This window comes from Seriola aureovittata, chromosome 2 (genome assembly GCF_021018895.1).
Source record: "Seriola aureovittata isolate HTS-2021-v1 ecotype China chromosome 2, ASM2101889v1, whole genome shotgun sequence".
Lineage (NCBI taxonomy): Eukaryota > Metazoa > Chordata > Actinopteri > Carangiformes > Carangidae > Seriola > Seriola aureovittata.
In genome coordinates, this window is record NC_079365.1 from 15,055,613 (window position 1) to 15,073,760 (window position 18,148).

Here is an 18,148-nt window from a genome sequence, read left to right on the forward strand (position 1 = left end):
CTGGCTGCGGACCAGCCTTAGCCTATTTAAGAATGCCTTACATGTAAGCTGCTAAGCAGCAGGAATTGGTCTTACTAGCCTTAGTTGGGAAAGACTCATACATCTTTAAGGGATGCTAATAAAGACTTGATAGGATTTTATAAAAATCAGGAACGACTAGACAGTATTTGCTAATTCTCTGGAAAGTAAAATTGTTTCAATAAAGTAAAGCAGTGTAATGTCACTATCAAACAAATTTAAGCAACTAACTGCGATTAAGAGTCTTTCCAGAGTTTTGTCCTGCTGTGAAGGTATGTACTGTGAGTAACAAATAAGGGTACTTAGAGAAATGTCAGGTCTTTCCCATTTCACTCATTACCTATCTCCTTGGCCCACAAAGGGCAAACTTAATGAACTTGCTATAAGTAAGAGAATGCCAAAGCAATTTTTCTTGTTCAGCTGACAGTAGCAGACAGCTCAGGGGTCGCTGTCCATCTTTGAGCCTTCCATTAATCACACACTTTTGTCTATCATTAACAGCTTGATGAAAGGCCTGATCTCTTCTTGGGTGCAACTCAGTGCTTCAAACCAAGTGTGATTTCCATGCTTGGATTGTGAACTGTCACTGGCAACATGCTGGAGATGACTATGACATAAGTAGGTGCCTGTCAGTGGCCATGGCAGTGGAAATTGACTTGTCTTTTCAGACTAAGTGACATGTGTGAACCTACTTGTGAGTTGAGGTTGGCCATTTTGGGAATACAGGCAGGGTTTTCCTCCCCACCAGGTTCCATAGCACTGATGTTCACAACACTTTTAGTAGTGCCATTAAATGCAAAGTCCACAAATGGACAAGGGGTATTGAACTTCTTGTAGATTACCTGTACAGTGAAGAGGAGAGAGGCATTAAGCAGAAACAAAGACAATGGGACACAGTTAGCATACAGACAGGTGGAAAATACAGCACTGAGAGAGCCAGAGAGAGAGGGAGAGAGAGAGAGTGATAGAGAGAGGAGAGCAATGCGTGGATTACAGCTCACACAGCCAAAACTAGGTCAGAGAAAGACAGAGAACCAATACAGCCTGGAACTGCTGCATGCAAACATAGTCCATGGCAATGAGTAGAGAGAGTGGGGAATACTAAAGAGGTGGTGGGAAGATGAAAAAATAAACATTTTTTTGCAAGCTGTTCCCAATGCATCTGAATATGCTGCCTTAATGCTTCTGGCAAAAGGCAAGAAACAGGACGCAAGACACATGATTTCCAACTAACATGTATGTATACCATGAGTCAGAGGACTTACTGAAATGAGGAAGAAAACCATGCAGCTCAGGGAGAAGCCACTGGTATATCCCAGGTATCCTAAAACACAAAAGCTTCATTAGCATTCCTCTTATCTGGGATTACATGGTCATGCTTAATCTCAAATATATTACACCAGAAATAGCATGTGTAAAATACCCATTTAAGGTATGTATAATATCTCCCCTATCTGCTTAGCTCTACTACTTAACTCTAATAACTAATCACTAGTGAGGTAAAGCAGCATTTTTCTTATGGAACTGTATCTGACTTCCACTATATGTTCATCAAGCCTTGTGGTGGACCAAACTGATTTAATGTGCTCCGAGTCGGAGCTCATTACCGACTGTGACGGCACCGACAGCCAATACGCCTCCTTTTCTCACTTCCAAACTGGCTTTCCCTGCCTTTTTCTTCCTTCCACTTGTTTTGTTTCATGCGCTTGCTCATTTGAAGAGACTGTGTAACACTCTCTGCATCACCTTGTCTGCATCAACCTTGTGAAAGACATTGGGTTTGTGTGTGTGTGAGCAGCATAAACCATGTACCAAGGGACATCTCAGGAGGACAACAGTGGAAATGGTCATGGAAGAAAAAGAAACCAAATCAAATCTTTGCAGTATCCAACTGAAAATGTCTAAATGTAAGGTATGACATCTGTTAAAATTTAGAAGGTGACTAGGAGCTCACTTGTTATTAAAGCAGAGGACTAAGGCTCGAGCCTTGATAGAGATGAACATCCCCTGCAGTATCCTCAAGCTAGTGACTATGAAAAACCTTGTGAACTCCACAGATCCTGTTCTGCCTGGAGCTGTGCAAAATGTTGGGAAAAAGCACGATGCTTCCTCACAGCAATCAATAATATATAACCTTTAATAAGCAATATTTCCAGCTTCTTTCTTATATTTTCACACCTGAGGGGTTTTCATCAATCTTTAAGTATCTTCCTTTTGATCGAATAATGATGCAGTTTTGTCAGCCTTATAAAACCTTTTGTTAAAGCATGACTGTGTGACATTTGAGAGAAGAAATAACATATTCCTCCTCCTAAATGAATATTTCAATTCTTTAGCAATTAAAGATACCATTGCTCAGTCCAATATACTCAGAGGTTTTGCTGTTACAGCCCTAACTCTAACCCATCAGGTCATGGTGGCTAATGTTAGCAAACTTAAAGTAAATATTGCTGTATTACAGACATTATTGAGCCACTTGGCTGATTTTATTACTTCTCTCCACTTGTCCTAATGTTACAATTGCTTTGCATTTTAGCTAAATGCTAAACAGTGGTTCAGCATTCAGTACATTATCCCATAACTGCCATTTGTAGCTGCACTGGCATCCGTTCAGCAAAAGCTACATAGTCTCGTTTTAACCTCATCCTGCAAAGTGTAACACAAAACAGAATTTATAAGGAAGCCCACACTGACACACAGATGAGTATCCCACTGTAAGTGTGACATGATATTACACACTCACCGAGCTGTTTCATGAGAGCCAGTGGCAATATTACTCCAATCGATACAATGATCACAAGGTAGTTTCCGTTCAGGTACCATTCACTGCAGAGAGACAGAGAGACACAGAGACAATTAAACGTATTGATTTTGAATTACTCGGCTTAAATGCTCCTCTCAGTCTCACTTCTGTTGAGCATTTACCCGATGTCAGATATTGATCATGAAGACACAGGAGAAAAGTGTGTGAAAAGCTAAAAAATTAGGTGTGCAAGAGATAAGGTTTACATGGTGGAAAAGGCAGAGGTACTGGTTGGGGATTATTTTATATCTCCATAACTAGGCCAAGCAAAGCGGAGGTAGTGTTATTCACAGTTTAATCTAATTTATCAATAAAAATTAAACTCAGTAGTTGCAAAATATCTAATATTTGTGAGTGAAATAAATACATTTGTTTGTTCTTAGAACACTAAGAACTATAACTGGCATTGAGGACACAGAAGTCATGTCCTTAGTACAAAACTTACAAATGGCAGTTTTTTAAAGCTGATTCTGGTCTTTCTAGAATCAATATCTTTAAATTTGACTTGGAAAAATGTGACTATCATGAAATACATTTAAATCTTAGCATTTGTTCACCAAAATGATAATGATGGAAACGTAAGGAAGGCTAAATTGCATTTAGACAATCATCTTTGAGATAAAAATAAATTATAACCAAAAAAAAATGAAATGCGATTATCAAAAGATTTTACAGACTTTTTGAATCTCCAGTCATTAGTTTCTTAGAGGAGTGGGGTTGTGATCGGCGAAACCAGAACCATATATTATAAAATCCTTGCTATCTCATTAAAATCATTGTCACAAAACTCTGTAAGAGTATGACCGACTAACTAACTGAAATGGTACTACCAGTGTATTTCATCAGTCATTCATGAAACCGTTCAGACGCCTAAATAACCAGATAGTAATGTTTGTTTTAGGGAAATTCTGAAAATGGAATATTTGAAAATTCAAGGCTCTTCATCACATTTATCTAAAAATCCAATATTACCATAGAGCAGTCATACCTCATGATTTGCAACATTGCCCACAATGGTCTAACACAACCAGCGATATTAAAGGGATAACTACCATGGTATGAATGAAAACATCTTACATTGTCTCATGGTACATATTGTAAACCCTATAAAACCTAAAAATAGTATTCTTCATTTGGAACACATGTTAAGAAATGTCATAACCTATGATGTACATTGTTTATACAATATTATACATAGTCAGTTTTTAAAATTTAATGTTAACTCAATCTTGCATCTTGTGCTACAGTCAGGGGTGGACTGGCCATCTGGCATACCGGGCATCGTCCCGGTGGGCCGTTGACCCAATGTGGGCCGGTCCGGTCCGCTATGTTATTTTGTTTTGTTTTTTTCCTCTAAATTCCCTCCAATTGGGCCGATTGGCTACAGAGGGCTAGCAGTGTGTTGCCAGCATCGACACATATTATTGGTCTATTGTTTGTCATTGTCAATCAATCATGGGCTGACAGGCTCAGAGAGCCCTGACAGTGCTGTCAATCACAACACAAACCAGGGTGGGCGGGACCTCATGGCATGGGCGGGAGTCGCGGGACGGGCTGCTGCTGAGCTGAAGATGGATAAGCGGAAGAAACGCCCGGGTGGCGCTGAAAAACTGCGACTTAAAAAGCTGAAGTCTCTGGAGGTGGAGGCTGCTAAATATTCTAAACTGACGGACCTATTTGGTGCCGGGGTCACCGGTCCAGCAGGTGCTGCTGCTCCGGGAGACGAGCGAGTGGAGACATATATGGTAAGTAACGTTAGCCTGGGGCTGGCTAGGCTACATTTTTGAGACATGTCCAAAACAAAGTAGAAAACGTTTTTACATTGAATGATGTGACCTAATTAACTGCATAGTCCTACTTGTGACAGCATATTAGCCCAGAGTTGAAGGGCTGTGAATGTTGGTAGTTGTGGTTGATTTTGTTTAAATATGCCGAATTGTGATATTATGGGTTATTATTTTTCAGATGATTTAGCTAAGAGCTGCTAACATCAGCAGTCTCTTGTTGCCATAGCAACAGTAAACATTCACATGGACCAATGAGCTGTAAGTAGAGATGCAGAATCAAGCTGTATTGTAAATACAGATGAGATACTTTGAATTTTAGCACAAATACAAGTAAACCTATAGGAAATAATTAGTTTAATTTGCAATATTTGCCAATGAATTTATTGTAATCTTTCAATTCATTAATTGTTTACTGAGGTGATAACTATTTCATAATTTGTGTGTAACTTTAATTTCTGTGTAAATGTGTTACTTTTACTGTAGTTTTCAAATGGCTGTGTATATATAAGTATATGTCTCTTTTAGGTTGACCACCCTATATATGAGAGCCTAAGGAGTTGTTTTCCCTCTGTCCCCTTTTGAGGACCTCCTTTGTCTCCTCCATCATTCACTGGGCCACTTTTGGGTTCCTGAGCTCATTTCATGTGGTGAGAGGAATGCAATATGTGTATGTTTAAAGGTTTATGTGAAGAAACATACTATATGTGTGATGAAATGACAATTGGTCATTCATAAATGTCTCTTTATATTCTCTGCTACCATTATCTCCTGTCAAATAGGTTTTCCTGACCTGCTGGAAGTTCTTCTATGATGCTTGAGTCATCCATCATATCTGAGAGCTTCGTCTTGACTTTGTGAGTTTATTATGCAACTTGTTTTGTCTCAGATTGAAACAAAAGGTTTGATTATGATTATTTCCTGGTTGAATATTTTCATATTGATGGTTTTAATTTCAAACATCTGCATATCCTTTAAGTTCAATTAACAGTTATGCAGGTAGGCCTTAGGGCTCTTTTGAGACTTAAGTCATCCTTCATGACAAATAAATTTGTTCACTAAGTGTCACTACGTCACAAAAAGTCTACATGGCTACATATACTTGTCAGTACACAGATACTGAGTACAAGTTCTGTTTGCTGTTTCTTGCAGGTCATGAATTTGGTGAGGAGCGAAGCTGGCTGGCTGCGGACGAGGAAGTAGGGCAATACATACTTGTGCACATACACGTATATGAGAATGCATATCTATTCAGACCTGTAACCCATGTCTTAGACTTTTTCACACAGCTATATATATATATTTTTTTCCAATTCTCTATTTATGGTTTCATAATGACTGAGTCACCGTTGAGTGAGTGAGTTTCAGCTCTAATGCTGCTACTGTCTGTAATATGTTTCTATTTAGATTATTTGTCAGGATATTTTTTTGTTATTATTGTCCGAGTCTGGTTTTAACTAATGCTGGGCTTACACCAAAAGATTTTCACAGTCACAGACTAAAAACTGAAAGGGTAGCATAAAGGTTCTTCCCGTTAGTCTCGTCCCACCCCTAGTCATGACATAACTTCTGTTATGATTTGACACTATAATGAATAAAGATTGATTGATTGATTGCTATAGCTGTCAATTTTAGTCCTTGAGTTCATAGTTAAGTGCTTTATTTGTTAACTGCTATCAAGGAGTATGACTCTCCTTTGTAGTATGCATGAGAGAAGATGCCGCGAGATTAGTGGACTTCTATGTAGTGTCCGCTGATAATGTAGTGGGCTGGTCTGGACAGAAAATGCCAGGGCTGAATTTTTGTCCCAGTCCACCCCTGGCTACAGTGACATGGTATCCACTGGCTGACACAGAATGAAGTGGACACTATTATTAAGCGCAAACATTGTGTATGACTAAGCACTGTGCACAGGCAGTGTGGTTATTTTCCACTGCCAAACTAAAAAACACCATTATGACAGTACAGAGGACATGAATTTGAAAAGTTAGGCACATGAAAAAACAGATTCCACTGACACGACAGACCACGTGTTACTATCTCATGTACTGCCACTATTAGGAAGCAAACCTCTGCGAGCTATTTTTAGATCAACAGTCGGGGTGATTAATTTGTCTTCCATCAGGTGGGAGACACTGCTGAGATACAACATCTGTTGCAACACACACTGTACATTCACACATCTCAAAAAAGAAGAGGCTCATCTATCCTGTTGTCATCTCGCCCTCTGGCCATCTGGAACAGGGACATAATCTCTCACTGATACACACACGCACACAAAGCTACAATATTTTGCCCAGGCATATACAAACACACAGGTGCACAATCACCAATAATCACAAACAGTGAAAAAAAATTTGATAAGCAAAACAAACAGCTACATACACACACACACACACAACCTCAGATGTGAGCTGACCAGTATCAGGTTTGTTAAAGGCAACACACATCCAGAGACAGAAACAGGTACACACTCAGGCAGAGGGTGGACAAAACAACTGGAACCCCACACCTATATGAGACAACAACATGTTGACAGTGTGTGCAAAAACAAAAAAAAAAACCCGAAAAGCAAAAACAAAAAATCATCATATTGTTATTATTACTCATTAGTTGTGATATGAGTCATGAGTATAGTGGGAATGATCATTTTTGCATTTCACTTTCACTGGAAAAAAAAAAAAAAAATTATAATACTAAAATTTTTACTGGGGCTTGTACCAAACAAGCATGTTCCCTCAGTTCTGGAGAACATTATTTGTAGGCTGGGGCATCTCTATAGCACCACAATGCTTCATTTATGGTCTGTTGTGACACATTTTACTTTTATCAAAAAATTACAGCTCCTGCCATTTGAATACTGCACTTGGGTGTATTGAAATATCGATAATATTTTGATGAATTATTCAGCCCTAAACAGCACCATCTGCTGCAGTCTCAAAAAGTTAATTTAAAGCCTCTGCCAGAGTTTATAAGGATAATCTAATTTTACTAATTTTCACAGAAAACAAGCAGTTGTTCTGAAGTTTAAACAGAATTGATTTTGTTCATATATGCAACCAAATGTCCTTGTGCTTCCTGCTGCCAGACCACCTATACCCATATACATTCAGTAACAGAAAGTGTAGGAAACTGATTATGGTCCATGAATAACATAAACAGTTAGTGTCAGCTCTGCAAATGGTCTTTTTATAATTTGATTTTCACCTGGATTTTTGTAAAAAATAAGGATCCATAGAGACAAGCAGTCAACAAATACTGATCATTATCAGCTGTAAGTCATTTTTATGTATAATTATAAGCTCTGTCGTTATATTATAATCACATTCTATTATACAGTAACATTTTTTGCAGAGCTATTGTATTCGGTTGCATCGGATTGTGAGGTGTCCCTGTTATTTTGCCCACCCCCTGTACAGTTTACCAATATAAACGCACACCCACTGACAGGATGAAATACCACAGGGAGAATCTAGTCTGTCATTTCAAATAAACAGTGATTGTTGACCATGGCCCACAGCATCAAGCATTACTACACAGAGAAAAAAGAGCTGACATGAGAAAACAATGTAGACATGTTGTCATAGTATATCATTTCTATATATAACGCTCTTTATATATACCGTATATAGTGGGACATATCAATCTAAACATCTATGAGCAAATGGGGGAAGCAGTGGTAGTCTTTATTTTCCATACTATAGGTTGAGTCCAGTGCAGTGCATGCACTCGTTTCTTTTGTTTGCTCTGTTGTGACATGGTTTCGAAGTAGTTGCATGTCATCACCCATCATCTCTGCACATTATAATAAGAGGGGACATTCCCTCAGTCACAAAAATGACTCTGCCCATTTACACACAGGCATACAACTATATATCATACAAATACTCCATTTTCTTCCCCTCCTCCCCTTCACCCAGTTCTCTCCAAACTAAAAAGTAGGTGAGGAGAGGCTCTAACTGGGATAAGGGTTGAGGGGTAAAGGGGGTAACATCACACTCGAACACTCATCCAAGGAAGTGAGTGTTGTTTGTCTCTGAGGCCACCTGCACTGGCCAGTGATATCCCATGGTTTACGTTTTCAGCCGTGGAGTCTAGCTGTTTCTCGGTGGCCGTGCTGCTCTCCTCCTTCGGGGTCACTATCACAGCTGTTCTCACGCCAGCTGCTCAGCACATGAGGAGCAGCACCAGGCCCGCCAACTGGCACAGCCTGACAGGATTCTTCTGTCGAGGATAAAATCTTGAAGCCCCATAGAGAAGTGATGAGATATCACACTGCTTTTTTTTAACACGAGTAGATTACTTTTTAATCTTTACACTGGCTTTTATTTCATGTTTGATTTTTTTTTTTTCCAATCCTGCAGCATTTCATGCAGTCACAAAACACGACTACACTTGTGAAAATGAGATTTGTGTTCACAGACCAGAACTATAGGATATGGATTTTAATGCCTTTTTTTTTTTTTACCAGAGATTAGATGAAATTCTTCCCTTATGACATGTCAGTATGTGTCCCATAGATCTGAAGTCACATGTTTTAGTACATAATGTACATAATGTGAGTGAAAAATGTTGTGTGACAGAATAACCACTCACCCTGCAGGCTTATCCACCTTCAGAAAAGCCTGGATCACCAGAGGAAACTCATACTTGACTATGTAGAGGTAACTGGACATGGCTGTAGAGGGGAGATATATGCACACACAAATGTGCTATTACTAACATACACACATAATCCCAAGCAAGACATCACAGAATACTATGATCCCAGAGACATCATAGAATATTTAAAAAAATGTGTGTATGCGTAAGACAGATGGCAGTGTGTGACCTCACCTCCAATGTTCTGCAGTGTGATGGCAATACCTGCCGCCATCTTCCCTGGGGTCCCAAAGGCCCTGTAACCAAGCTGCTCATACGCACGGATACCTGGGCCACAAATAACAAATAAAAGTATATGTAGTTAAATCCACTAGAACAACATCTGGGACTGTAAACAGACTGCTAATCTAATTAAGTATACACATGACAACTTGTTGTGCAGCAGGTCAACAGTACTGGAGGTTCACACTTTGTGATATTACCATCTGACACTGAAGAGTAATTTGGAGGTTTGCTTATCAGATTATGAAGGTGTATACGTACCCACAATACCAGATGACTTTAGCAGTAAATGGATGGAATATGATGAGAGGCCTGCCACCACTGTTAGAAGTACCCTGAAACAAACAAAACAAACAACATGTATTATAACCACACTGTACATTACTCTGAGAGCTATTTATACAGCTGCAGCATAGAGGTACATTTCCTGGATGTTGGAAGAGCAGAATCCCTGTGGTTCCTCTTCACATTGGATTGTTACTCCAGCTGAGCCACATAGACTGCCCTATCAGCCCTTCTGCCCTCTGCCACAGTAAGTAAGCACAAGCTCCAGATGGACTGTTTCAAAAGAAACATTTCCAATTCAATGCTGAGATTGACACATTGAGGTAATATCCTTTGTAGACATTAATCTTGTTCCTGTTTGTTCCTCAGTTGTGGAATAATCTACTTCAGTCACAGCAACAGCCGTTACCTCCATTTTTCAGTAATAGACTCTCCACTGTCTCCACTGACGCATAATCAGAGATTTTACATGTTGTTCCTCATCATGTATCAGGCTGCAGTGATTAGCTTCTATCTTTCCCATTTAATCACTGTTGGATTTGTCTGTTGGGTTCCTGGAGTAATTAATTTGGAGTGGATAAGTAATCCAGTCCCAAAATCTTATTCTACTGTCGTTCTCATTTAAATGATTCTTAATCACGTGAGAGTATTAATTAGGTCTATTTTTTCAAACATATCCAACCATCCAGAGTGGTCTGTGCTCAGAAACCCAGTGCCAGAGGAAACACATGATGCCTTTTTATGTGTGGATGAGGGATTTTTGTATCAATTTAACATAACATTGAGAGGTCAAGAAGAGCTTTGAAATGTATTGAAACCTGTCAAGTCTAAAAAAGTTCTTGTACAGCTGCTTGAGTGTGGACAGCATTTCACATTTTAGAACACTGGTCTCTTTAGTTAAAGAAAGAAAAGGGTTTTGCAGGAAAGCTTGTTTATAGTTCTCAAGTGAGGCATCAAAAATGTATTGGCACTAGTATTGAACCCCTGCATACAAGCTGGCCAACAACGTCATTTGACATTGATATTGGGTTGAATGTAGGCTGCGAATTTGAGTGACCAAAATTCAGTGTCAGGACAATGTCTACTGACAACATCAACTTGACATTGTGGAATACTGACGACAACTGATGTTGATGTTTTGTTGGTTTTAAGCTGTGTTGTCATGTAACCAAAATCCAACGTCTTCCAAATGTTACATGCCAACGCCATCTTGATATGTAAAATACCGACATTCTTGTCGTGAGCAAAACCAACATCTGCTAAACGTCAAAATGTCAAGCAGTCAACATTGGAAAATGACACTCAGCCCTTTCAAGACAGTGACCGCTTACTATGATTTCTCAACTGTATCTGCAACCCTGCATAAATATGTTTGTTAAACATGAGTACACTGCTGGTGATGCAGAAATATTTTAATCAATGACCCCATTTCAAAACTGGTCATTTCAAAACTTATTGGTCAGCAATCTTTTACTAGGATTTATTTTTTACTTTTAAGGGAAATGTTTGAGAAATGTCATAATTTTAAGAATTTTTCTTAGAATTCTATTTCAGGGCGAATCCTGGGCCTGAGGAAGTTTTGTGAATGGACCCTGATCGACTGACTTCCCCTAACCAGTCCACCTCATTCCAACTATTTTCTATTTTCTCTCTTCTGTTGTTACTGTTGGCGACATTAACTTTCTCTCTTTCTCTCACACACGCACTCTCCATTCCTCTCTCCTTTTGGAACCGCCAGGCAGCATGTCTTTCACCTCGACTTCAACTCTTGGCCATTTAACAGGTTTTTTTTTTTTTTTGTTTGTTTGGCTTTTCTTGAAACCATGTGGAAGAATGCTGGGCTGACTTGCGGTGGAGGATTTAGTCAGTCAAGTGGCAGTGGGAGGACAGATCTGCTGACAGTCGGACAGACTGGCACACTTGGGTCACTGTAGCTCTGCTCACAGCTTTCCACCCCGCTGCATTCCTACCCGGGCCAGGGCCACTGACCCGCTGAAGCCCCTCCAACAAAAATCGGTGTGATATAAAACATCAGGCCACAAGTGAAACGGAAACAAAGGACATTCCAAAACACGTACTGGATATAATAAATTATCTTGTACATTCAATAACATTAAGTGCATGAGGCACATTGTGGCTCAGAATAAAAAACTGATTGGATACAGGATGTACTATAGACCATAACGCGCCTATTGTTCAGATAATCCCTAACAATAAGCCAAAGGCAACACTCTTGACTTCCTTTTGATAATATATTTATATTTTTAGTTATATAATTATAGCTATCAATCAATAGTCATAACTGTTGACATATGATGAGTGAACTGATGCATCCGGTCTCACATCAGTCTGAAGTGGAAATATAAAATGCCTGATAATCCTTCAAGGTACAGTTTACACAACATGTATGCAGCAATGGAGAGAATGATAACAACCTATATAGGAAAAATATGGTGCAAGAGGCCCATTTTTGTTTTGCTATTGGTATTTATTTGGCCTTTGTTTACCTTCCTGCATTTCAGCTAGCATGGTCGCTTCTTTTTTAGGTCTTCTGTACCCTTTAGGAACAGGACCTGAGGTTCAGAATGACACAGTACACTGGTAGGAAAAAAAAGATGTAATGTATTTTGAGGCGATCACCAGCCTGGAGTCCAATGTGGAACACAGAGAAATTGCCAGTAATCCTTTGCCAAATATGTCACTGACCCAGCCTGTATTTCTCAGTAGCTACTCTATTGTTTGATACAAGATCAGGCAGATATGCACACAAAGACACAGCCTTTCATCTATTATAGGATGGATAAATACACGCTATCTGCTCCATTTGGTCACGTACTATTAATTTGAACGTGATTACATGTATTCATCACAGTGAAATGTAGATTAATCAGCTTCACAGTTCACTTCACCTCCCATCTCGCCTGTCTAAGTGTCAGAGACAGTGGCGTATAGTGACACAGGGTTCAGGCGGTCCAGACAACAGACAGCTTGTAAAACCACAGTCACATAACTCAGCTCAAATTAAGGAGCTTTCTCTAACACGAGGGAAAATCCTCCAGACATGACTGCCTTGGAGAGGCGTTCAAATAACGTTGCTGAATAATATCTTAGGGCCAGGATAGCTGTTAGACATTAAAAGTAGCTTCCCATTTCTCCCAGATCAATTTGAATCATGAATGCTAACATGAATATGCCATTATTTTTCTGTTGTAGAGTTTCTGTGAAACCTGTGACCCACAAAGGGAAGAGAGCATGTAGTTTTTCATTATAGCTACAAATCCACTTGAAACAAGTCATAGCAACAATACAAATATCCAAAACATTGTTTCACCTTTCACTGCAACTCTATTGTAATTTTATTCAAGAATGCTTAGCTAAATAAACTGCATTGCCTGGAGTGGTGGGGGGTTGAGTGGGGAGGGCGGCTCACAGCAATGCCCTTTAATCTATTCTCACAAAAAACCTTAGCTTCAGCACCAGCCACCTTGCAATCTAGCACCATCAGGAACAATGTGTCAAAACAGCACAAGGAAGACGAGGGAGTGAAAGTGTTGATGTTGCCAGTGATATCTGGTGATACTTCCCTCTAACAGGCCTGATTCATTTTCAGAGAAATACAAGAAAGCAGATCTTACAGATGGAAACCTCATGAAAGAAGGGGGAATTTTAACACAGTGACACATGCATCTAAGACCTAAGTGAGCATGTAAAGCTTTGACAGCCTATCAGTATCATCCTCTAGGCTTATTTGCTGCACTTTTTAAAAAAAGTTAGAGTTATATTGTACCACAGAAGACCATTGTGTCTTCAGTTGTTGTTGTCTGAGGATGTCTTGTCTAGTGGACAAGAGATTCAGATGGGATAAATCCAAGACAGATCGTATGGTCAACAAAACTGCCTATGATGATGTCAACAAAGTCCATGACACGCCAACAATAAAATGGTAATGCCAGAGAAATGTTATGAATTTCTTGAAAGCAAGCTATTACCCAGTCTACAAGCTTTAAAGAATAAACATGATATATATTTCGTATTATCATTATTGTCAACAGCATAAAAAGAAAAAAACCCACAATGAATAGATCCTATTGAGAAGTATTGTCTGCGTAGCTAAAGACTTATTAAGCTTATTACTCTGTGCCTCTGTTGCTACTGCTACAGCAATACTTCATCTTGACACTGTAAGTACACCAGATATGTTTTAATCAACCGTAATATTTACTCTAATGTGGGCATGCTTCCTTAAGACCACACAGAGCCCAGCTGTTTTAGGAAATTACTATATATGTGTGACCTGTTTTTAAATATTTTCATCTTCTGTGGGAACCAATGAGCTTGGGCCTGAAAATATAGTGCCAGAAATGATTTACAGATGGACTAAAACATTTCTGGCTTTGGTCTTCTCACAGGATTTGTTGGCAGTAAGAAAAATAAAGAATATTAAAGTAAAAATGCAGATGTCTTCATGCTTGTTTGAACTACATTTTAAAGTGACTGGTTTAACAAGAACCAGTCTATTGGGTTAAGTAAAGACCTCGGTAAATCATGTTATAGAAGGGCAGTGCCAGAAACAAGGCTAGAATATCTCTCCCCCCACAGGGTGTTATACAAAGTGTCTTGACTGTTCTGGTATTCTCCACTGTTATCATTCAGTTCTTACAAGCAGTCAAGGTTTAACTCTCTGCAGCTTAAAGGTCAAAAGACCTTCAGTGCAGCTAAATCAGATAGAAAAAAGCATGGATGAAAATATACATAATCAACCTAGAAGCTGCAGTTGACAGTGACGTCATTATCTTGACAGACAATGCTGCTGCTGCGGAGGCTTTAAATGTTAAGCCTGTCATATATACAGCACATACACCCACTGGTTCAAGGCAGAGAATCAACCACACAGAAGAACATGTGGATATTTGTGATTGCAGTTGTACTCATTTACAGCACAAGTAAATGATTTCCAGTATGCTATTAATCTGAGCCTTTATTATCAAACAAATGCGCCCTGTGTCATCGGTGTCTGTGTCATAAACAGGGTCTGCTGCCTGGTTAATACAAGCCAATTACAAAACAATTAGGTGCTATTTTTGTGTGACGCAGGCCTCGAATGGAAAGACCTCAGCAGGAAGAAAATGAGTCATACAACATCTGTGAGCTGTAATTCTGCTCTACTGCTTCCAATCTGCAATCATGAAGTTACAAATGTAGCAAATCCCATGTACAGTGTATGAATAACTTACAAAAACAGGACGACCCCTGTGTTGGCCATGGCATATGCCAAACCTAGGATTCCACTTCCCATGATTGCATTGCCCAGGTTGAAGACTGACATCCCAAACGAGGTTTTTCCTTCAAACTACAAGCGATGCAAGACAGAGGAGAAGAATGAAAATGTTAAATCATCTGATAGTGCTTGAAGGTAGTGCATATAATTATAAATATAGGACTGAGAATAGCCTGTGGGTTGTGTTGTTTGACCTTACATCTGTAAAACGTGTTGTCTTCTTGTCCTCCACGCCTGATAAGAACTCCTGGCTCTCTGGGAGGTTGGCCCCAGCATTCTCAGTTCTGTGAGGACTAACAAGGAGAAACACTGTTATAAGAACATGAAGTAACTTACACAACTAACACTCAAGATTCACCACAAGCACTGCCATGTCTTTGTTACAGAGCAGGCTCCGGTTTAGGACAAGTTTCTTTTCTATGAAACTGTGCTCATTCCCACACTAGACACAACTGAAACAGATAGCACACACTGAATCTGAAACACATTAATTATTGTAACATACATACCTAGCATTCTGGGCACTATTGGGTACAGTTTCCCTACAAGCAGTGTAGAGAGAGGCCATCCATCACCCAACGAGAGCACAAAGTGGAAAAAACAACACCCTAGGTCATAATATAATAAGGCAAATAATACAGTGAAGGGACCATTTATAAATTATCATTTGTATCCTGGAGAGAGACATTTTAATTAAACCATCTATTACAGAGAACAAGGGTACAAAAAAAAAACCTACTAGACAGCCAGTTACATGATAATTAGGCATTGAGCTTACTCTGTTATCCCGCGCAAATCATAGTGTATAATGAGTGAGCAGGTAGGAGGTAAAAGTTTATCTCAAAGGCACTCCACCAGGCAGTTAATGGACATACAGTATGAGTTGTTATAAGGATTGTGCAACCCTGCAATTATGGGACAAACATTATAGTGACAAGGCTGAACTGCCACCCCAGGCAGCAGGGTGACATAATCAGTCTCACCACAACAACACACAATTAGCTGCTATGTTTTATCTCTCTCCCTAATGTATTGTGACCATTGAGGCCTCTCATTCAGGTAAAATTTTACTCATCCCTCTAGCTGATGTGTGTAGAATTACAGCTAAATATACTACATCATATCTTCCCTCTGTAAGTGAGGCTCAGGTCCCTCTCGTGCTGATGAAAGCAACCTTTTGATTAGTAGAGAAACAGGCAAGTAACTCAAAGACACCAATTGTGAGAGACCTTCAGTAAGTGGCAGGTTAAGATGGAAGCACTCAGTGAATAAAATCACCTTGCTTTAACGGTGGTAACAGGCATAAAGTAGAGGACAGGATGTTCATATTGACAGGTTGTTTATCACTGATTTGTCCTTTACCTTTTGTATTTAGTACCAAAGAATAGATTCCATGATGCCATGTTCACTGGAGTAGCAATCAAACCAAAATGACCACTACATAGCCACAAATTAATATGATCACTGCATGTATTCACAAATATTACAAATGACATTTGGAGAAATACATGAAAATGTTTTTAATGTGTGACCAGGTAGTCATATTAGTCTGGTTCCAGACCTCTAAATCACTGCTCATATCGCACATCTTTTTCAGCAAAACTAAAATAAAGTGACAATTCATACATTTACAACTCTAAAAATGCATTTAAAAAGTATTATTAACAAAAAAATGTAGACTGCATTAAGTAGGAGTATACTCACTTTTCACCGTCCTCTGCCGGTGGTGTTTTGGCCGACGCCGTTATCTCTTCACCGGGCTCATGGCCTTTCCCATTAGGAATAGCGTTCCCCTCAGCAGGGGTGGTTTCCACAGTCTCGGCTGGTTTATCTTCACTCATATCTGCTTGTGTGCCTTGGTGTGTATGTAATGATCTATCTGTTCAGATGTGTTAATGTTTGAGGCTGTGTGAATGTTTGGAAAGTGCTATGCAAGTGAGGTTTCTATTCTCCTCCTTGGATCTGTGGAAGTAAAAATATTGGTAGTTAGCATAAAATTTTGCAATGAAACAGGCTGTCCTTATCTATATCCTTTATTTTTTACAGCATGTCACTGACAGTGCAGGTAAAAAATAGGAACAATGCGCTCTTATCAACCACTAAGGGATGCTTTTTTTTATTGTAAAGCAGGTAATACAGAGCCAGACAGGAAAAAAGGGAGATAGATAAGGGTATTACATGTAACTAATGTCCGTGGCTGGAACTGAACCAGAAACGCTGCTTTCATGTGGTATTTTAAATGATTCTCCTCATCATTAAATACTCTCACATTAAAACTGTACAATTCCTTCTGCGCTACGAGGACGACCACCTCCTTGCCCGACCTTCAAGAGCATTTTTTCGTTTTATTCATTTGTTTATTAGTGTACCTGGTACCAGAACACCATAGGCCTACGATCAATCATCAAATTTGTGGTTGTATCGTCTGATCTGTGGCCTTTGTCTTTCACAGGTGAAGAGAGGTGCAGAGCCGTCAACTGATTCCCACCTGGCGGTGAGTTGGATCAGATGGCGGGGGAGGGGGCCAGACAGACCTGGTAAATCCTAATGATTCGTGAGGGTGAACTAGAAACCTCTGGTTGAGTCCTTGCAATGGTCCTAGCATTGTGTTAATTCCTAGTTTCCAACAATAAGAGACACGTAGGAAGAAAAAGAAGGCCACACTGAGGGCATTCAACTGAGTCCGTATCTTTGTTCAGGTCCAGCAGGTACATGATTGAAACTAGATAAAACACCAGCACAAAATTCCTTGTACACCTATTGACTTAAGGGTCTAAATTACATAATTTGTGGCTTTGGGACAATTGACAAATGAAGATTCTGTCCCATTCAAAATGTATCACAAAACTTTGGGGATTTAGATTAAAATTCTGTATGAAAATTCTTTTGCGATGCTGGAAATTTGAGTGGATGATACCAACAAGTTCGAAGTGACTGTGTGACCAACAATCATTTTCACTTGTAGCCTAAAGAAAAAAAAAACAACTCTCACTATGTCACAAAATATAGAGTTGGCCATGAATAGATATTTTGGCAAATGCCTTGAATAATTGACACATCAACTGAAAGGTCTATGTCTAGAGCTGTGACACACTG

At 39.4% G+C, this 18,148-nt stretch overlaps 1 protein-coding gene and 1 long non-coding RNA gene across 4 annotated transcripts in view; one reads left to right on the plus strand and one right to left on the minus strand.

The window, feature by feature from the left end:
* LOC130183763 (sodium-coupled neutral amino acid transporter 3-like) overlaps positions 1–18,148 on the minus strand; it is a 41,965-nt gene that overhangs the window by 7,366 nt on the left and 16,451 nt on the right. The window contains exons 2-11 of one of the 2 annotated variants that reach the window (XM_056399434.1): positions 16,757–17,014; positions 15,562–15,594; positions 15,252–15,345; positions 15,009–15,124; positions 9,751–9,824; positions 9,442–9,534; positions 9,202–9,283; positions 2,762–2,844; positions 1,284–1,342; positions 711–860 (exon numbers count right to left, since the gene is read on the minus strand). In XM_056399434.1, the coding sequence (XP_056255409.1) occupies positions 711–860; positions 1,284–1,342; positions 2,762–2,844; positions 9,202–9,283; positions 9,442–9,534; positions 9,751–9,824; positions 15,009–15,124; positions 15,252–15,345; positions 15,562–15,594; positions 16,757–16,893 (921 nt within the window). In that variant the 5' untranslated portion in view covers positions 16,894–17,014. The remainder of the gene's footprint in view (positions 1–710; positions 861–1,283; positions 1,343–2,761; positions 2,845–9,201; positions 9,284–9,441; positions 9,535–9,750; positions 9,825–15,008; positions 15,125–15,251; positions 15,346–15,561; positions 15,595–16,756; positions 17,015–18,148) is intronic. The other variant, XM_056399444.1, reaches the window with a different exon arrangement.
* Positions 4,083–6,423, plus strand: LOC130183772 (uncharacterized). Of its 2 annotated transcripts, XR_008829879.1 has the most exons (5): positions 4,083–4,566; positions 4,787–4,866; positions 5,134–5,255; positions 5,388–5,462; positions 5,758–6,423. It is a non-coding gene; the product is annotated as an uncharacterized LOC130183772 (long non-coding RNA). The 2 variants fall into 2 exon arrangements; XR_008829878.1 differs by lacking the exon at positions 4,787–4,866.